Here is a 22439-nt window from a genome sequence, read left to right as displayed (position 1 = left end):
AACTGACGTCATCACGCCGACGTGGGTCTCTTATGGCTCCGGTGACGTCATACGGAGTCGCGAGCGGAGCCGATGTATTATGACGCCGTCCACGTCGACGTGGAGTGCTGGGGAAGAAAAATTCCGTGGAATGCTGGCGCAGGGGATATTCACAAGGTGAGGGTTCCACAGGCAGATACTGTATCCACCAGAGAAAGCGTTACCGTAGGTAAGTAACTTGTTCTTTAGTGTTATCATTTGTGTCTCTGTAAACCAATAAGGGCTGCTTCGACTATTTACACAAGTGTACTTCATTTTGGTTCACTATATAAAGAGCCAGCTTCCTACATCGTACATGGTCTGTCTGATTGAATTCAATACTATTGTTGATATTCCATGGTAAACAAGAGTATACCTTACAATTGCTGTCCAACAACCTCTAATTACCCTGGGACTTTGGATAATGGCCTCACACCAATTTATAGTGCTGCTGAGGGATTGTATGTTCACTTTTCAGGCAACAGAGGAATCCAGTGTTTTTTTGGGTCTCGCCTACAGACATCTACGTTTTTAGTTGTCGAAAGACCTTTTGTGAACCATACCAAAAACGTACAGTGGACTTTGTGCCTTCCCTACAAAGACTGTTTCCCGTGAGCACCGGACTTGCTCAAGAAACACTCAGGCTAAATCTGCGAGTCTGCACCCCGTGCCCACGGCCTCAGTTCGAGTGGCCCAACATCACGAGGAGGTCTCCCCGGCGATCCTGACCTGGGTTCTGGTGATCCCTGACCTGCCTCAGCCTCCCAACAACACCTGCAGCCCCTATCTGGAGTGTCACTGTGACCGTAGCCAGTAGGGAAAACCAGTCGCCAAAAGATACCCCTGCACCAGATGCCCCACGGTCTTGGGTGGCCCAACCGACAGTGTCCCGGCATCCCCCTACATCCCAACTTACCTCTCCAACCAGTGGTCGCATCCAGAAGATCTTTGTGCCAGAGTCTGCAATGTTTGTTCTGACCGGAGCCTCCCTATTGAACCCAACAGGGCTCCTGACATCGATCCTGCACCCGGCTGCCCCAGTGTTGCCGTGGGTGCACCTTGTGTGATAACTTGGATCCCAGTTTGCCCTGAGCTTACCTCTAGGAGTTTGCTCCCTCAAACTTGTGGCCTGCTCGTAAGCAACCAACAACCGACGGCCCCCCTGGCCCCATAGGCTAACATTGTGTCTCAGCACTACGCACCTGACCGCCCTAGTGCAGCTGAGGGTGCTCTTTGAGTGCCTCCTTTACCTGGGGGAACCCTTGTTGTTTTCCTCTGAAAAACTTTAGTGTTGAGGGTGTTTTGTATGGAAGCCTAAGAAACTGTGTTTTGAGAAACTGTTTCACTCACCTTTTATCCAGGAAATGTCCCAGTGTGATATCTAGGCATATCACACTGAGTAGAAAAGTAATCCTGAAAGTAATCTAAAGTAATCCAAAAGTAATTACAACTGTATTTTTACATTTTACAATCCTGTAAGTAAAGTCATTATTCATCCAGCTTGCTTATGAACAATCTGTCTTGAAAAGCACAATTATATTTACGTGTACCTAGTCTTGCTTGGTTCTATAAGTAAAATACAACAAATAAATATTTTTGATACAAATAATTGGCCTGATCTCAGTCTTGGACCGTGTGATTTCTTGCCTGAGCAAATGCTTAACACTACCCTCTGATAAAGCCTTAATGCGCGCCCACACTACCACAAATAGAGAGTAAGATATCTATTTTTACCTTTGTAAGCCTTTGGGGATCCACTGGACTCTGTGCACACTATACTTTACTTTCGGTATAGTATATAGAGGGCCAGCTTCCTACACTTTGTCACTCTCATTTACTAACTTCTGATTCAGAGTAATTAATTTTCTTCCCCTGGAACCTAGCTTCGTTACCATCCTTTTAATTGGATGACTTGTATTCACCCACTGTTTGCATTCTGGGAATTACATTTTTCTTTTTCTTTCAGCACTCCGTGAGAGTGCATGTGTTTACTTTCTCTCTTCTTCCTGTGTTGCTTCTTCCCTCAAATATCCACCCCTGTGCTCTATGTTGCTTCGCACCCCTCCAAACAGCTCTGTAAATCACAGCAATAGACATAGTTTCCAAGTTTACCTCATGTCTGCAGACCTCCATCATAGGCAGGAGGAGGGCAGGTTTCCCTGGACCTGCCCTAACTTTGTGCAAGTAGGGTTCCGTTGTTAAGGCTGAAATAAGTTCCTTTTCCCAGTAACAATGCATTCCATATATATTTATGCTGGGCTTGCAAGGCTGGCTGCTGGTTGTATGGGATTTTTAATTGGAACATTGATTGATTGATTACTGTTCATCCAGCAGTTGGTGTTGAAGCTTTTCTCTGAAGGCACTGCCCAAACTATAGCGACTCCCCTGTCTTGGACTTTCATCGGCTGACATACCGGCCATGTCAGGGTGTGCTGTTTGCTGACGGATTATGTTCTATTGTAGCTTGATCCAGCAGAAGAAGACGAGGGCACCTATATTTATGACCTAATGGCAACTGTGGCCCATATCTTGGACTCCCGGACTGGGGGCAGTCTCGTGGCACACATCAAAGTGGGGCAAACGTATCATCAAAGAAAAGAGGTAAGATCACAGTGACGGAGCATAATCGCACTGCTCTGGTTATTTATATGTGTACTAGATCGTAAATCCAAACACTCTTAAAGTTTTTACATATTCAGACCTTTTTCATTTCAGGGTGCATTAACCTGTTAGTTGCTGAGGCTTTTTCTGCCCCAGTGCAGAGCCCTTTTTTAAATATTTTGGGCACTTTGCGCTTAGGCTATCATGAATGGTTTTCCACAAAAGATAACCAGGCCAAATTTGCAGCTGTCTTTTCCACATGTGGTGGATTCTAAAGGTACAACCAGTATTTGTAGATTTCCTGAGAGAACCGAGAAAATAGCCAAAATATATCCGCATTTTGGGCTTTCATTTTTAGAAGAATGGGGGAAAGGTGCTTTGCAAGAAAGCATATTTCTCTCTCAGGTGATTCTATTGATAATCATAAGCACTGGTTAAGCATTTCATTATTAAATGTTTGTAGCTTATAATTGAGTCTATATTGGCCAATTGCTTTAATTTGAATGTAAAGAAGGGTTAATATATTTTTTAATGAACAGGAAAAATTCTATAGCTGGAATGGTGTTAATTGTTATTACAAATCTCATTCATAAACCTTTTTTTTTTTTAAAGGAAAATGATGAAGCAAGATGACACTCTAGACTTGTAGATTCTTCAGATACAAAAAGAGTCTGCCTTTAAGGGCTCACAGCCCACCAGTATCTCATCATGGCCAATAGGTGGCAGTTACCTCTGTTCTGTTTTTAGACTCTTGGTGACAGGATCTTAGAGCACTGAGCTTGGCCTGTTTTGTCTATTTTCATCAGAAGTTTTTGTCAACACCTTTATTTGATTGATTTCAAAATTCGAGTATTTGTAATTTTCTGACAGGAAAACTATGTTCGAGGCATATGAGCTGCAGATCACACACTATGCATAGATCGCCATCTGGTGTTGGGCCTGGATGTTTGCACTTGCTTTTTACTTGGAAAAGTCTTTGGAAGTCACGAGATAGGTGACTCCTCCTTTGGATGATAGTGCGCATGGGCATCGGCTCCATCTTCAGATAGTTTTTTTCCGCCATCGGGGTCGGATGTGTTTCTCGCGCTCCAGTTCGGTACCGTTACCGATCCTACATTCGGCGCGCAATCCTTCACCCTTCCTATTGTTTTCGATCGCGATCCCTAGTCGTCGCGCATCTCTTCAACATCTAAGTCCTCGATTTCGGTTGTCAACGAAGGCCTTCGGGCCTACCTGGGCCTTGACATTTGGCTCATGGAAAGGACTCCATTCAAGAAGTGTCCTCAGTGTGGGTCGAAGTTCCCCCACACAGATCTGCATGAGGTGTGTAACCTCTGCCTCTCCCAGGAGCACGAGGCCAGAGACTCTCCAGCTTGTGCCTCTTTCCGCTCCAAAAAGACTATTTGAGATAGTCAGGCTCGACGAACAATGGCTCACTCGTCGACATCCATCCCCGACGACATCTTCCACAAGGGTGTCGATGTTCCAGAGCAAGTGCAGGCCGAAGATGAACTTGTCAGCGCCTCCGAAGCCGTTGACTCCGATATCGAGGACATCACTCCTGGGCAGCGGGTCGTAAGTAAAGACGTCAACCCCTCCCCCCTCCCCACACCACCGAAAAAGGCTTTGGTCACTCCTTCAGCTTCGGGCTCAGGTGCACACCGAGAAAGCGCTTCTCACGCCCCACCTCCGGGCCTGGCAAAGAAGCCAACAACTAAGCCTTCCGGCCACTCGAGCTCGAGTCAGCCTACCGTCGGTGCCGAAACCCAAACGACACCGAAAAAGAAACAGTCGTCCTCTGCCTCGGTGCCGACTACTGCCTCCACATCCACGCACTCGGCACCGAAATAGACTACAACCAACCCCTCGACTCAGAAGAAAACATCAGAACTGAGCAAAAAGCCGCTCCCGAAAGGTTCACACACTCAACCTTCGGAACCGAAAAAGCCGCCAGAACCGAAAAAAAAACCGGGCACGCACACTCCTACAGAGACTTTAAAACCTCACGGTTCCAAGCCTAATGAGCACAAACCCGCCTCGGAGTCAGTGCAGCGCAAGTCTTCGGAACCGAAAAAATCGGCACCGAAAGAACAGCCTCCAACAGAAGAGCTTTTTAAACCGGACCCCACCCAAACAACTCTTCTAAGAGATCCAAAGACTAGTCCACTCATTCTTAGCTCCAAGAAACGACCACTGGACATGCCTACACCGGCTCCACCACCTAAAAAGAGAGATATTGCAACATCTCCTCTCAGGATCCATTCTCCACCTTCTCCTCTACCTCCGCCTCCTCCTCCACCTCCCCCACCACCTCCCCCACCACACCACTCTCCTACACCATCTCTACCAGTGGACGACAATGATACCTCTGATCACACTAGGGACGATGCAGACGATGAGCCACTAGGGGATCCCAGCCCACCTTCTACCCCAGACCCCTGGGACGATTATAACACACCAGATGTCCCTGACGTGCCACAGGACATCTATCCCTATAGACCTTACCCTCCAGAGGATACTATGGGTGTCAACCAGCTAGTCCACAGAGCTGCACAATACCACGGGGTCGACTTGCACACAGACCCCGTGGAAGAAGATTTCTTAATGGATACTTTTGATGTCTCACAAAAGTCCACCTCCATCTTACCATGTTGAAAGGAGTAATTGAACACGCACCAGAGGTGTTTAAAGATCCTGTTAGGGCTAGAGTTATTAACCCCAGGATTGAAAAGATATATAAAACTGCCACAGCAGACCCAGCATACATCAAGGGCCACATACCGCTAGACTCCTTGGTAGTATCCAATGCTAGAAAGAGGGCTAATGCTCAAACCTCAGGAGATACTCCACCTCCCGACAAAGAGCCTAAACTCTTAGACGCCTCTGGTAAGTGCACAGCGTCACAAGCAGCTAACATATGGCGTATCGCCAACACTCAAGTTACAAAACTCCCACCCAAACTACATTCACCAAAGGTTACCAAAGAGGAGGGTACAGAGGCAATAATAACAAGGGCAGAGGCAAGACCAATAATGCCCGCTCTGCCTTCACCACTACCCAATGACTTCCCTCCGCTCCCCCCCCAGACCATTCCACTCCGGTCGGTGGAAGATTGCTACAGTTCCTTCCTGTCTGGAACATCACCACAGACAGGTGGGTGAGACAAATCGTTCAGTCAGGTTACTGTCTAGAACTCACATCTACCCCCCAAACATGCCACCCAGACAGCGCCCAATGTCACCAGAACACTTATTGCTGATAAAGCTGGAGGTCATCTCCCTCCTACAAAAACATGCAAAAGAAAAAGTTCCACTGCATCAGCAAAACACAGGAGTTTACTCCCTGTACTTTCTCATTCCAAAGAAGGACAGTTCTCTGAGACCTATACTAGACCTCAGACCTCAGACCCCTAAACCTGTACATACACTCAGACCATTTTCACATGGTCACACTTCATCAGGTCCTTCCTCTTCTCTCACAAGGCGACTTCCTTGCCACTTTAGATCTCAAGGACGCCTACTTTCATATTCCCATTCACACCTCTCACAGGTTTGTAGTGGACGGTCAACACTACCAATTAAAGGTACTCCCTTTCGGAGTCACCACAGCACCCAGAGTATTCACCAAGTGTCTGGCAGTAGTCGCAGCTCATCTAAGAAGACAGCACTTTCACGTCTTCCCGTACTTGGACGATTGGCTCATAAAAGCCAACTCATACAATCAGTGTGTACATCACACTCACACCACAATCCAGCTACTCCACGACTTGGGGTTCACAGTAAACCATGCAAAGTCTCACCTACAACCGTCCCACATACAACAGTACCTAAGTGCCACAATAGACACCTCAAAAGCACTTGCATATCCCAGTCCAGCCAGGATAGCAAACATACAAGCCCTCATAACCAAATTTCAGCCGCAACACTCTTCCAGCTCGAGTGTTCATGCAACTCATAGGAATGATGGCCTCTTGCATAATTATAGTAGCTCACGCAAGACTCCAGATGCGCCCTTTGCAGGAATGCTTAGCACGTCAGTGGAACCAGGCTCAGGGTCAGCTGACAGTTATGGTTTTGGTGGACGGTCGCACTCATCGCTCTCTGCAGTGGTGGAACACCAAGAACCTTTCCAAAGGGCGACCGTTCATCGAGCCAGTTCCACAGATTTTGCTAACAGCGGACGCATCGCTCTCCGGCTGGGGAGCTCATCTATTACATCACACAATGCAGGGCAGGTGGACTCCTTGCCAAAAGATACTCCACATCAATCACCTGGAATTACTAGCCATATTCCTGGCCTTAAAGTAATTCCAAAAATACATATCCGGCAAGGCTGTCCTAGTCCGCACCGACAACATGACAGCCATGTACTACATACAGAAGCAAGGCGGGACACACTCCCTACAGCTTTCGCAACTAGCGCAAAGCATATGGCGATGGGCTATTCCTCAGGACATTTTTCTCCTAGCCCAACATGTCCCGGGAGTCCGGAACAATATAGCCGATCTGTTAAGTCATCAAACACAACAGATTCACGAGTGGGAACTTCATCCACAAGTTCTTCAACCGTTTATCCACATGTGGGGGCAACCAGAGATGGATCTCTTCGCCACACACAAACGCCAAATGCCCAAGCTTCGCTGCCAGATACCCACACCCATTGTCCAAAGGCATTGCGATATGGATGAATTAGTCAGGCAGATTTGCATACTCTTTTCCGCCTCTCCCACTCATTCCACTGGTCGTGCACAAACTGCAGCGACATTCACTGACTCTCATCCTAGTTGCTCCAACATGGGCAGACAACCGTGGTACACCACATTACTGGAACTATCTGTAGTTCCACACCATAAACTACACCTCTCCCCACGTCTCAACCCAGAACCGTGGAGAGATCAGACACCCCGACCCAGCACAGCTCAACCTAGCGATCTGGCTCCTGAGGTCCTAGAATTTTGTTACCTTAACCTTCCCCCTGACTGTATGAATGTTATCAGAGAGGCTAGACGCCCCACCACTAGAGCCTGCTATGCAGCCAAGTGGAAAAGATTTGTGATGTATTGTCACATCATCATCAATCCTTTAGATGTGTCTATTCAACACATCATAGATTATCTACTGCATCTCCACAGGTGTAACTTAGCATACACATCTATTAGATTACACCTCGCTGCCATAGCAGCCTATTTACAAAATAGACAACACCTGTCACTATTCAGAGTACCTGCCATTGATGGAGCAAGGTTTCACATCTAAAAAAAAGTTGCTCGTATGCAATCCTCTCAAATAACCTGTAATACTATAACTAATCTGTCCGTGAGTACTAATTTTGCACCACATTTGACATAATCGTATCTAGGGGAAGCTTGTCTATTTGCTGTCTTAATAAGTAACCAGAGTGTCCTATAAATGGACGACGAAAACGCTGGAACTTTTCTGCGCATGCGTCTACCACATCACATGGTGTGACGTTCTTCTGTCGTTTGGGGGGAAATCTTTGCAGCTGCGCAATAGCTTCTGATATGGCCGCTTCAAAGTAACATACTAAGGCGTATGCCGAGCTGAAACTAACCCATGCAAGTTCTACTAAGCTATTAATGCGAAAGATTTATTAAGTAAATGGGGTTAGAGTAGAAGTAAGTGGTATACAGTGAAATCATTTAAGATTGCATTCTAATGTGTTCTTTTCTGACTTTATTAATATTTCGTATTTGGGCAATGGAGGGTGACCACGTCTCTGTTCCCTTGTGATTTCTACACATGCGCAAAACGACTGCTTGCCCTGGAACAAGTGATGCAAGTTGACTGACTGCCAAACCCTAAGAACATGAGAACCCAAACTTCTGACCCTACTAGAGGAAGAAAAGGGGCAACAATGTATTAAGACTTTCCGATCCACATATGAAATGCTTGTGGAAATAAAGCTTGTGGGTATTGAAATTAAGGGGCGGGGGATTAGACAATAGACTAAAGAAAAATATTGCACTTGGTATGGTGTGATGTCCTCACCCCTCTACTTGGCCCAATCAAATTGCGGGTGAACGTGGAATTGAAACATTTGGGGGTGGATCATACACTCGAATTTGGTATAACAGAGGTAAGATCTAGATAGTTAGACACACTTGATGCTGATGCTATGCTGAGATGCTGCCCGATTTTGCTGCAATCTGACTGAAGAATCCTACACTAGGGAAAATTTGCGTAACAACCGAGGAGGCACATCTAGGAAGGGGTCCGGACGTGCCCGAGCCGGAGAGAGTAGCACCAGAGAGGGGTGTAACGCTGGAGTTGCAATAGAAGAGGTCACCTTTCCCTGTCTCGGACCTGTCCTGAATCCTTGACTCTTTGATGTCGGGGTCCTCACACCATTCTATGTAAATGCGCCGTACTTGCTCTTTGTCCCTTCTCTCCTCAGGTGCTGTCATTGCATGAATTTATTAATGCAAACTGAATTATAAGCTAACTGTACTGTTCGAGGCATGTGGGCTGCTGAATTCATATCTGTGCATAGATCGCCGCCTAGTGTTGGGTCCGGATGTTTGCACGTTGTTGTCCTGGAAGAGTCTTCGAAGTATCCTTGGATAGGTGACTCCTCCCCTGGACTACAGTGCGCATGGGCATCCTCTCCATCCTCAGATTGTTTTTTTCCGCCATTGGGTTCGGATGTGCTATCTTAGCTCAAGTTAGGAAAAAATTTTGTCGAGGCCACAAGGCCTTTAGTTCGCGTCGGTACTGTTTATCGATCGGTTTTCGATACTCTCTGTTAGTTTACTACCTTTCAGCACCGACTTTGTTCGCATTTACCTGTCCATCAACTACTTCGACGATGGAATCGAGGACGCCATTCAAAAGGTGTCCGGTATGTAATGCGAAGTACCCACACATCGACGTCCATCCGGTGTGCAACAAATGCCTTTCGCCGGACCACGACGAGTCGACATGTATGGCCTGTGCCCGGTTCCGTTCAAAGAAGACTCTGCGGAATCGTCAAGCGGCGAGGCTCGAAGCGCAGCACGCGGCACCGGCCCCAGCTGACATCTTCGACGACGCGGACGACGTCGAAGAAGTAGAAGTCTTACCCTCCAGTCCCGTTTCCGACCAAGAACCCGGATCGGACGAGGCCGACGAGTCACTCTTCCACAGAGGTGAAGACGACACCGAGGTAGGAGACGACGAGGAGGCCTTAGGGGCCGAAGAGAGTAGCTCCGATGATGAACAAGGCCTACCTGTTCAAACCGAGAATTCACCAGTGCCACAGACTATGGCTCCGGTCGAGGGATCGCCTTCGGGCCTTACCCGAGACCTATCACGCAGTCCTTCGGCCCCGCCCTCGGGCCCGGCCTCGGACGTTCAGCGGCAGCCATTACCGCTTAAGCCAGCTGGTTTCCCTTCCACGAAACCGAAACCGAAAGCTGCTCAGGTTCCTACGAAACCGAAACTGAAAGTGGCGCTAGTCGGATCGAGGCCTTCAACACCTTCGACGCCGGCGCACCGTGTCGGCACCGACCGCACCAAGGGGGACTTCGGTGCCGAACTCGAGACGGGCGACATGGGAGTCGACAAACGGAAGAAGGCCATCGGCGCCGAAAAACCTGCTCGGTTACCGGCGTCGACGCCACCGACACCGAGGGCCGTCCCGCCTGCTACGCCTCGCAGCACTCCCTCGACGACACCGAAACCTCACGTGTCGAAGACGTCGACGGTGATCTCCGCACCTCGGCTCGATGCACCACGGGCGCAGAAGATATCTGCAGCCGCCTCGACGACCCTGGCGGGGGCCACGACCTCTAAGGCGCCCCGAGTACGGCCTGGCGCAATGCCAGGCTGCAAAACCAAGGCTGCCCTCCAGGACCAGTCGGGTTCGATCGATCCAGCGGCTTCGTCGGTGCCGACCAGCATTACCTTCGGCTTGCCTCCATCCACAATCCCGAAGGCGTTTCAACTCAGGACACAGGCCACCAAAACTGCGGTTACGCCTGTCGAGCCGTCACCGTCACGCGTCATCGACGCCGACACTGGCAGGATGATTCTCCACGACCGAAGGATAACTTCGGAACCGCCATTGGAACCTTTCAGGATCCCGCTAAAGAGGAAGCTGCCTGTGGACACAGAACCTCTCCTGTATGAACCCTTTCATTCACCCTACCAGGATCCACACCGGGCCTCCCCCACACGCTCCGACACGGATGCATTGGAGGACTACATGGGTGAACAAGTCCCCTACCATGTGGACACGGACCCTGATGACCAGCAGGACCCTGACCAAACTTGGGGCGACCCTGCAGACCCCAGTGCACCTCTTGATGCACAGGACCCACAACTATATGGGGCAAAAACGTCACCCACAGAGGATACTCCGGCGTTCAACGCTCTGATTGAACGGGCGGCGAACAACCATGATGTACAGCTTCACTCTGATATCATCGAAGATGACTTTCTAATGGACACCTTTGCATCCTCAGAAAGACATGTAAAGACTCTGCCAATGTTGAAGGGGGTCCTTAAGCCAGCCACTGACATTTTCAGGGAACCCACCAGGGCACGAGTGATAAACCCCAGGATCGATAAGAAATACAGATCAGCAACTGGGGATCCTACTTACATCAGAGGACAATTACCACTCGACTCCATCGTTGTGGCGAATGCCCGCAAGAGGGCACACTCGCAGACAACGGGTGACGCTCCTCCCCCGGACAAGGAGTCCAAGGTGCTGGAGACCTCCGGCAAGCGAGTTGCCGCACAAGCTGCAAGCATATGGCGCATAGCTAACACTCAGGCGCTCCTCGCTCGCTACGATAGGGCGCACTATGACACAATGGAACAACTCCTTCAACACCTCCCTGACCCCTACAAAGAAGGTGCAGAAATCCTTATCAGAGAGGGACAGCTACTCACAAATGCTGCCATCAAATGTGCACTAGACGCTGCTGACACGGCTGCCAGGGCCATCAACACTAGCGTCATCCTACGACGTCACGCCTGGCTACGTATCTCAGGATTCAAGCCTGAGGTACAAAACAATATCCTTAATCAGCCCGTCAACCCCGACTTTTTGTTCGGGCCTGAGGTTGACGCCACCCTCGAGAAGATAAAAAAGGACACGGACACTGCAAAGTCCATGGGCGCCCTACAAACTCAGTCCTTTCGGAGCGGCTCCTTTCGTCGCCCCGGAAACAAGGGAGCAGGCAGAGGACAGGGGTCACAACAAACATATAACAAGGGTAATACGCAGACCACCTACGATAAGAACACCCGAGGTGGCTATCGTGGCTCCAGTACCAAGGGCAGAGGACGTGGCTACGGCAACACCAGGTCCTCCCCCAAGAACAAGCAGTGACGCCCTCTCCCTTCCTCCCGACCACATAACACCTGTCGGGGGAAGGCTACAACGGTTCCTGTCCACGTGGAACTCCATCACCACGGACAGGTGGGTCAAAGATATTATAAAATACGGTTACTGTCTGGAATTAACTTCCACTCCACCCACAATACCACCAAGAAACCGTCCTATGTCCTCAGAGCACTTGACGCTCTTACAGCAAGAGGTAGAAAGTATGCTTTTAAAAGGCGCTATCGAGGTCGTACCCGTCCACGAGCGGGGCACGGGGGTTTACTCCCTCTACTTCTTAATTCCAAAAAAGGACGGGTCGCTCAGGCCTATATTAGACCTGAGACCCCTGAACCAGTACATTCTTTCGGAGCACTTTCACATGCTCACTCTACAGCAAGTCCTTCCGCTTCTCCAGCAGGGAGACTTCCTGGCATCACTGGACCTCAAGGATGCGTATTTTCACATACCCATCCACCCCTCACACAAAAAATACCTCAGGTTCACTGTTCAGGGGCAGCACTATCAGTTCAAAGTCCTTCCCTTCGGCGTGACAACAGCGCCCAGGGTTTTCACAAAGTGCCTAGCTACGGTGGCGGCACATTTACGGAGACAGCACATACACGTCTACCCCTACCTAGACGACTGGCTCGTTCAAGCGAGATCGGCCCAGCAATGTGCAAGCCACGTGTCCCGTACCATTCACCTTCTTCACAGTCTGGGATTCTCACTAAATTACCCAAAGTCTCATCTCCAGCCCGCACACGTACAACAGTACCTAGGTGCGACTATAGACACTCTGGCGGCCACAGCTCAGCCAAATTTAGTGAGGATCAACGGCATACAAGCGCTGATCTCCAAGTTCAGACCCAACCACTCGCTTCCAGCGCGAGTGTTTATGCAGTTGATAGGCATGATGGCCTCCTGCATCTTCATAGTCCCGCACGCGAGATTACATATGCGCCCACTTCAGGAGTGCCTAGCACGTCAGTGGAATCAGGCTCAAGGACAGTTGAAAGACCTAGTGTTGGTGAGCGGTCGGGCATACAACTCTCTGCATTGGTGGAATCCACAAAACCTTTGCAAGGGCCGACCGTTCCAAGAGCCTGTTCCACAAATAGTACTGACAGCGGACGCGTCTCTCCAGGGATGGGGAGCTCATGTACTCCACTACACAGTGCAGGGACTATGGACGACACAACAGAAGAAGATGCACATCAACCTTCTGGAACTGATGGCAATCTTCCTGGCCATGAAGGCTTTCAAAGTACATCTGTGCAACAAGGTCGTGTTGATCCGGACGGACAACATGACCGCAATGTACTACATACAGAAGCAGGGAGGGACACACTCTCCACAGTTGTCTCATCTGGCTCAGAGCATGTGGAAGTGGGCCATTCAGAGGAACATGTTCCTCATGGCGGAACACCTCCCCGGCAAGGACAACCAGATGGCGGATCTGCTCAGCAGACACAGCCACCAGATGCACGAGTGGGAGTTACACCCATCGGTACTCCAACCGTACTTCCAGCAGTGGGGTCACCCAGAAATAGACCTATTCGCGACAAGCGAAAACGCAAAATGCCAAAGCTTCGCCGCCAGATTCCCACACCCGCAGTCGCAGGGCAATGCGATATGGATGAACTGGTCCGGCAAATTTGCGTACGCTTTTCCTCCAGCACCGCTGATACCGCTGGTGGCTCGCAAACTCCGACAACACTCCCTGACACTCGTCCTAGTTGCTCCCACGTGGGCACGCCAGCCGTGGTACACCACCTTCCTCGAACTTTCCGTGGTACCGCATCAAAGGCTGCGGATCAAACCCGCGCATTTGACGCAGAACCATGGAGAGGTTCAGCACCCAGATCCGCAACAGCTGAACCTGGCGATCTGGCTCCTGAAGTCCTAGAGTTTGGCTATCTCAATCTGCCACCTGACTGTATGGACATCATCAAGGAGGCCAGGAGACCCACTACAAGAGCTTGCTATGCAGCCAAATGGAAACGGTTCGTCATTTATTGCGGTAATAATGACATTAACCCGCTGGACGCATCCATCCACAACATCATATGTTACCTCTTACACCTATACCGATGCAATCTGGCGTACACCTCTATACGGGTCCATTTGACCGCAATATCAGCCTATCTGCAAACCAGGCAGCACCTCTCTCTCTTCAGAGTGCCTGCCATCAAAGCATTCTTGGAAGGACTCAAACGAGTCATTCCACCTAGTCACCCACCGGCTCCTATGTGGAACCTCAACTTGGTCCTCACACGCCTGATGGGTCCACCCTTTGAACCTCTACACTCATGCGAGATTCAATTCCTTACCTGGAAAGTAGCCTTCCTGGTAGCGATCACTTCCTTAAGAAGAGTTAGTGAACTCCAGGCACTAACCGTTCAAGAGCCATTTATTCAGGTTCACGCCAACAGGGTCGTACTACGTACCAACCCCAAATTCATGCCCAAGGTAATATCGCAGTTCCACATGAACCAGACTATTGAACTGCCCGTTTTCTTCCAAAACCCACAAACTGTTGCAGAGAGGGCATTACATACACTAGATGTACGGAGGGCCCTCATGTACTACATCGACAGGACTAAACCCTTCAGGAAGACAAAACAACTGTTTGTTGCCTTTGCCCCACACCACAAAGGTAACGCCATCTCCAAAGCAGGGATAGCCAGATGGATAGTTAAGTGTATTCAAATCTGTTATCAAAAGGCAAAACGCACATTAACTATTCCACCACGAGCCCACTCAACACGCAAGTTGGGGGCTTCCATGGCCTTCCTAGGAAACATTCCCCTGCATGATATATGCAGAGCAGCCACATGGTCCACTACACACACATTTACAAAACACTATTGCGTAGATGTGCAGTCAAAACAGCAGGCAGCTGTAGGACAGGCTGTTCTCAAAACACTTTTTCAGACCGCTGCAGCTGGCACGGGTAGCCGCCGCCAATAGAGGGCACTGCTATGTATTCTATGCACAGATATGAATTCAGCAGCCCACATGCCTCGAACTGAATATGCTACTTACCAGTATGCATCTGTTCTTGGCATGTAGGGCTGCTGACATTCATATCGCCCTCCCTCCTCCCCGGCGCCTGTCGCAGCTGCAGCTCTCAGAATTATTGCAAGCATGGTCATCACTTTCTGTATCTACTCCATCACTGCCACAATGGCGAAAAACAATCTGAGGATGGAGAGGATGCCCATGCGCACTGTAGTCCAGGGGAGGAGTCACCTATCCAAGGATACTTCGAAGACTCTTCCAGGACAACAACGTGCAAACATCCGGACCCAACACTAGGCGGCGATCTATGCACAGATATGAATGTCAGCAGCCCTACATGCCAAGAACAGATGCATACTGGTAAGTAGCATATTCAATATTCCTGATGGAGATTTCTGGTATATTCATGTGTATTTTGATTAGACTCACAAAATTATTAATTCAGATAAACTTTTTAAAACTCTCCCGAGTCTGTGGTTCTTTAAATTAAAGTTAAAGAAGACTGCTGTAAAGGTTTCCTGGGGTAAAGATAAAATTGATGACCAGTGGATATTTGCCGGCTCATTGTGTGTATGAATGTGTAGAGCTGGTAAACTCCGCTGCATCACCATCAAAGCGTTTATGGAAGGCCTCAAAAGAATAATTCCTCCCAGGGTTCCACCATCACCTGTGTGGAATTTGAACATTGGTCTCACAAGACTAATGGGCCCTCCATTCGATCCTCTGCACAAATGCGAGCTACAATTTCTAACATGGAAAGTCGCTTTCCTAGTGGCCATTACTTCCCTTAGAGTCAGTGAGCTACAGGCACTCACTATCCAAGAACCATTTTTACAACTACATCATAACAAAGTGGTTCTCAGAACTAATCCAAAATTCCTTCCTAAAGTTATTTCTCCCTTCCATCTCAACCAGTCTGTAGAATTGCCAGTGTTTTTCTCGCAGACAGTCTGAGAAAGAGCTGTTCACACTCTCGATGTTAAAAGAGCACTGCTTTATTATATTGAAAGAACAAAACATTTTCGCAAGACTAAACAACTTTTCGTGTCCTTCACACCACCACATAAAGGCAACTCCATATCAAAGTCTGGGATAGCAAGGTGGATTGTCAAATGCATACAAATTTGCTATCACAAAGCAAAACATACATAATCTGTTCGTCCTAAAGCCCACTCTACATGAAAGATAGGGGCTTCAATGGCATTTTTAGGGAACATTCTCCTAGATGACATCTGCAAGCAGCTACATGGTCTACAACGCACACATTCACAAAGCACTATTGTGTAGATGTGCAATCTAAACCGCAAGCTAGTGTGGGCCAGGCTGTACTCAAAACACTATTTCAAACTACTGCAACAGATACTGGTGGTCGCCGCTAGGGATGGGTACTGCTATACAATCTATGCATAATGTGTGATCTGCAGCTCATATGCCTCGAACGGAAAATGCAACGTACCAGTATGCATCTGTTCTTGGCATGTAGAGCTGCAGATCCACACACGCCCACCCACCTCCCCGGCTACCTTTTTCTGTTCCGTTACTATCTTATTTAGATACAGCATCTTATCTGTTTCTCACAAAACTCCATTTCCCTGCTGGCGAAAAACAATCTGAAGATGGAGCCGATGCCCATGCGCACTATCTTCCAAAGGAGGAGTCCCCTATCTCGTGACTTCTGAAGACCTTTCCAAGACAAAAACAAGTGCAAACATCCAGGCCCAACACCAGATGGCGATCTATGCATAGTGTGCGGATCTTCAGCTCTACATGCCAAGAACAGATGCATACTGGTAAGTAGCATTTTCCTTTTCTAGTCCAATAAAATGCCATCTTTATTTGACAAATGCCCTCCTGACAGCCACATCCCTGACCGATGTCAACACTGCAGGACTATTTCCAGGTATACCCAGAGGGACTGGGAGAGGATTCGCCTTCATGGAACAGAAGAGACACACAGACAGCAGGAAGTGCAGTCTGAAGGTGGGATGCCGCATGAATGAGGAGAAGATCAATCCTCTACCAGGGCTCTTCCACCTTTCTCTGAAGACTCCAGGAGAGGGAGATCAAACGAGAACAACTTCAAAAACGTCGTACAAGGTATGGTGCCTACATGCTAGTCGGTCGTAGAGAGCTGTGTCTATGTCGACAGACAGAGGAAAATAGATTTCAAGGTCGGTTGATGTTGAAGCATTCCAGCCCTGTGAAAAGAGTCAAACTCGAGACCATGAAGATTATTATCCACCTCTGAATATTTCAGGACGTAGATGCCATTGTCACCCATCTTTCTTCTGGACTCTCCTCCACCCCTGCCAGCTCCTTCAGCGCCTATTCCATGTTTTTTCGCCGCCTCCTCTACCTCGGGCCGAGGCACCTTTGGAAGCTCCTTCTCCGGAGAGGCCTCTTGCTTCCCCTCGGAGATCAAGGTGTCCTCAGTCCAGATCTCACCATAGATCAAGAGTATGAGCGCCTTCAAGACATCGTCATCGTTCTCACCACTCCTCATCAAGATTCTCCTCCCGGCGCACTCAACATTATCATTCTAGGTATAGATCCAGAGTTAGGTCACGATCAAGAGGCAGATCCTTTTATTCCACGTCTTGCTCCACTACTGGAAGATACTCAGTGACACTGATGGATTCTCCACAGCCAAGGGTCTGTTCAGTCGATGACATAAACACTTTTCACGAGGTGCTTGTGCGAGGGGCTACAAAACTGATCATTCCATTACCTGCCCCATCAATAACAGTGATTTTTTAAAAACTCTTCTCCAAAGGGCGGCATGAAGACCCCTTCTACCCTTAGTTCCGGGTGTATTAGAACCAGCCATGGAACTGTTCCTTATGCCAGCTGCAGCCAAACCAGCTCCATCTAATCTTAAGAAAAAAAATATAAACCTCTGGAGCAGGACCCGTTACACCTGCAATCTGATCCTCCTCCTGATTCAGTTGTTGTTTTGGCTGCAAAGAAAGTACATTCTACTACTCCTTTGTCCATAGTTACACCAGACAAGGAAAGTAAAAAACTGGATTCAGTGGGATGCAAGGTATGTGGCACAGCTGCCACAACTATGAAAGCGGCAAGTGCATCAGACCTGCTAGGCAGATATGACCGAGCCATATGAGATGCCTTAAAGGAGTTTAAAGACCTCCCAAGAGACCACGGGGAGTACGTCCTCAAAGATGTGAATGAGCGCATGATAGTCTCGATTCAGGTGATTAGTCCTGCTGCTGATTCAGCTTTACTGGTTGCCCATGGCTACTGTCTTGATTTTGCCCTTGGACAACATTCTTGGCAATATCTTGTAGTTCTCAAACAAGAATCTCAACAAAGGATACTTAATCCTCCTTTCTTGGGCAACATTCTGTTTGGGAGTCATACGGATGACTAAATGGCTCAAATGAAGACTGAAAGGGAGCCTTTTGAGGCAGATGTTCTGGAGAAACTTAAGGAGTGGTGAAAACACCTTCACAAACCTTATGAAAGAAGTTTGTATCCACAGAAGTTCCAAACCCCTCAGTGGTTGTAAGGACCCCTGTGAGAAGTTGGCCTGATGTATGATGTCACTAGTTCTAGTGTACACCTTATATCAGTCCAAACAACCTTTATGGTGATTGGTTGTAAAGTCAACCTTATAGACCAGCTATCCTAGTGGTAGCATGGACAAGAGCAGTCTTAGGCTAAACTCTGAATGGCATGTGAAGCCAGCTGTGATACCATATATAATCCCTTGAATACCAAATAAAAGGACACCACAACAGATATATATATAAAATAAAGTGTATTTATTCTAGTCAAACCCTCAGCACTCTTTATGAGATTAGAGGTAAGTACAACACAGTCTTATTTAAGCATACATTAAGTCACACAGGTAAGTAATACAGTTAGGCCCTAGGGGCCACGCAAACCATATACTAAAGAAGTGGTATAAGGACCACTGTCACGGAAATAGGAATAGGAAGAGAGGAGACCTGCAAGCAGAAGGGACAGAGTCAAGGTCACTAGCCAGTGACCACGTGGAACCAGGAAGGAACCAGGCGATGTCGTGAAGATTGCAGGTGAAGGTGAAGCTTGTCGCTGCAGCCACGGGGACCAGGAAACGTCGAGGACGACCAGGAGGCGAGCTGTCCCACGAAGTTGAACTAGGACTCACCAAGCCTTGGCAAGCGGAACCCACGAAGAACGGAGGACTTGCTTCTGGTGCAGACCAGGAAGGTCTGGGGTGCTTCTCTTTTGCAAGGAAGCGGGAGCCAGTCTGGAGGAGCCAAACCAGCAGTGAAGATTTCTGGATGCTTCGTCACAAAGGCCACTAGCCAACGGGCAAGCAACTGGACAGACGCGGCAAGCAGGAAAATGCAGAAGGGCCCCACGCAGGACTCGTGGAGTGTAGGGGGCTGATCTTCGGTGCAGATGGTGCTTGGGTTTGGGGCTTCTCAATCCCCGGTGCACAACTTCGAGGGTGCCTCAGAAGCTGCGCTGGAAGATACTAGCCACTTTTCCAAGGTAGCCGGTTCCACGTCTCTCGTCGCCTCCACGGATCTCAGCTCGGCTGTGGATGTGTATCAGGGTCGGAGAAGTCTGGAAGTCAAGGCTCTGGTCGGGCTCTGCAGTCGGTCCCTCGTAGAACTTCAGCAAAGCAAAGGGTAGTCTCTTGATGGTGCCTGTTTGCACAGGGTAGCCACTCCTTGGCCACAAGGGAGATTCTTCAGTCTTCTTCTTTCGTCGAATGTCGAAGGTCCAGAGTTTCTGTTCAAGTTGCAGGTTCAGGATAATCTAATCTCCTGGGGCCCAGCTACCACTCTTATACTAATCTGGGGGGCTGGGTTACCTGCTAGGTCACGCCTTATGGCTGGGACCTGGGAGGGGGGTGGTTACACCCCCTTCCCTTTGTCCAGTTTCGCGCCAGGACTGGGGCTGGAGGGCCCCAGCACCGGTTTGAACTGGACTATGCACGGGACACCTTGTGTGCCCCAGGCATGTATTATTCTTTTCATCCCCCCCTGCCCCAATACACTAAGGCCTGTCTGGAGTGAGAGGAAACCTATTGTCCAAGCCTCCCTTGCCGGGATCACTCCCAGCAGCAGGAGGTCAGACTCGTGTCTGTGGCAGCAGCATCCATTTTGTGATGCTGGGGCTCTGGTTAACTTTAACCGGGTAAGTAGGTTACAACATGTCCTCTCCCTCTAGAAGGGAGGGATAATATCCTCATCCCCAGAAATGGGATGGGGGTATTATTCCAAAGTGTTAGACACCTTACACGACATGGTTTGATAAAGCCAAACCATAGTTACCATAACCGTTTAAGATTATAAGGCACTTTAAGAGTATATGGTAGGCTATATCATAGAACAGCTGTAAGGACATGGTCCCGAAAGCTGCAGACAGGCTCAGCTCATGCTAGAGCACCATCTCACATGTTACCAAGCACTCTGCCTCCAGGATTGTTAAGGCCTGCCATAGGAGTGGCTGATAGGTACACATGTGTCTATATGTAAGTTAGGTATAGGAATACTACACCTAAGCAAGGAGTGATTACACGACCTTGCCCCAGCTGAGTGATCAGCCAGTTGTGTCATAATGGAAGGCCAGGCCAGGGGTGGCATAATACATGCTGCAGCCCCTGGTAGGCCTAGTGTACACCTATGCCCTGGGTACCTAAGGTAAACTGTACAGGGGCCAATAAGGTGATCCTATCCAAATGGGTTATGCACCTAAAGTACATAGTATCAATTTAGAGAGAGAACAGCAGGGCTGTGGGTCTGATTAGCAGGCCCACAGCCACATCTAAGTCGAAAACCAGTAAAGCAAAAGCAAAAAGTGGGGGTGAACATAGACAGCAGACCCTACTCTCCTACAACCCCCACCAATAGAAGCTTCAAAAACGTTTCCAGCAACACCAAAGGTGTCAAACTAAGGTAAGAGCTGACCACCAACATGCCCAAGCAGGAAATTCTCTTACAAGCTCCAAACAATGAGTATCTTCTTCCCCTTCTTCCAATACCCACTCCAGTTAGGGGGGAAATATTTCACAATATCTAACAGAGTGGACTTCCATCACTAAAGATGCCTGGGTTCTGAATATTGTACAGAATGGTTGTCTCCGATTCACTGCCCCTCCACCAAATATTCTGCCAAACACATCCATTCAACATCTGAAAATGCTAAGGTCAGAAGTGAACATTGTTCTGAAAAAGCATGCAGTGGAGCATGTTCCTCCTACCCAACGAGGCACGGGGATTTATGCCTGTTATTTTTTTGGTGCAAAAGAAAGGTCCCAAAAAACGAATTCAGACCCATACTAGAGCTGAAAGTCGCAAACAAATGTATACTGAGAGAAAAGTTCAGAATGTTAGCATTACATCAAATTTATCCTCCAATTCATCAAGGAGACTGGCTGTTTCATAGATCTGCCGGATGCGTACATTCACATTCCTATAGCCAGAATACATCACAAATTCCTGCAGTTTGTAGTAGGTCACGATCACTATCGGTACAAAGTTCTTCCTTTTGGCCTCAAATTAGCAGCCAAAACATTTTTGAATTTCATGGCAGTGGTCACCCATCATTTCATGAAGCTCAAAATATTTGTCGATCCATACCTAGAAGACTGGCTTATCAAGGCGTCAACGCAACAAGCAGAGCTTCACTATCTAATAAGTGTCTACTCTCAACCATTTAGGACTGTGTGTCAATCAACAAAAATTGACTTCCTCACCAGTCCAGTCTCCACATTATCTAGGAGCAGTTATCGACACCTTAAAGGCAAAAGTATATCCTTTGGAGGAGAGACTTTTGTCCATATGTCTAAAATGTCAATGTTTCATGAAAGCCTCTCATTCAACAGTGAGTAAAATGTCATCTCTGCTAGACTTGCATATTTGATGCCAAATGCTGTGTCCATATGAGACCGCTGCAAGAATGTCTGGAGGACCAGTGAAGTCAATACTCTGGGAAGGCAAGATTTCACTATCCCCCAAAGCAAGGTAATCCCTCAAATGGTGCAAGTCGAAAAATCTCCTTCAAGGAATTCCTTTTCATCAGGATGTTGTCTTTCAGACAATAGTGACAGATTCCTCTGTTAGGTTGAAGAGCGCACATAGATCACCTACAAATTAATTGAACATGGTCCACGAAGGAAATTATTTATAAAATCAACCTCCTGGAACTACGAGCTGTTCGTTGGACGTTGAAATCCTTCTTATCTTCCTTTAAGACAAAATCCCTTCTTGTTCAGGCACAGCAGCAATTTACTACTTGAACAAGCAGGAGGGGAGGGGGGGGGGGCAATAAGGTCCAGAGCTTTATCACAGGAAGCCAAAACAATATGGAATTAGTTGCTAGCCAGAGACCTGAGAATCACTGCAGCCCATCTTCCGGGGGTGGGTACAGAATCTTCAAGCAGACTTCCTAAACAGGATTGTTCAAGAACATCACAAGTGGGTTCTACAATTTGAAGTCATTCAAAACATCTT

General features: G+C 48.3%; 1 protein-coding gene across 3 annotated transcripts in view; it reads left to right on the top strand.

Annotated features, from left to right (window-relative positions):
* The window catches only part of PAN2 (poly(A) specific ribonuclease subunit PAN2), a 1342435-nt gene that overhangs the window by 928128 nt on the left and 391868 nt on the right, over positions 1-22439 (top strand). For all 3 annotated transcript variants that reach the window (XM_085600270.1, XM_085600271.1, XM_085600272.1), the window contains exon 18: positions 2482-2619. In XM_085600270.1, the coding sequence (XP_085456396.1) occupies positions 2482-2619 (138 nt within the window). The remainder of the gene's footprint in view (positions 1-2481; positions 2620-22439) is intronic.

This window comes from Triturus cristatus, chromosome 4_2 (assembly GCF_964204655.1).
Source record: "Triturus cristatus chromosome 4_2, aTriCri1.1, whole genome shotgun sequence".
Classification (NCBI taxonomy): domain Eukaryota; kingdom Metazoa; phylum Chordata; class Amphibia; order Caudata; family Salamandridae; genus Triturus; species Triturus cristatus.
Note: the sequence above shows the minus strand (reverse complement) of the source record. Positions and strands in the feature narration are given on the sequence as shown.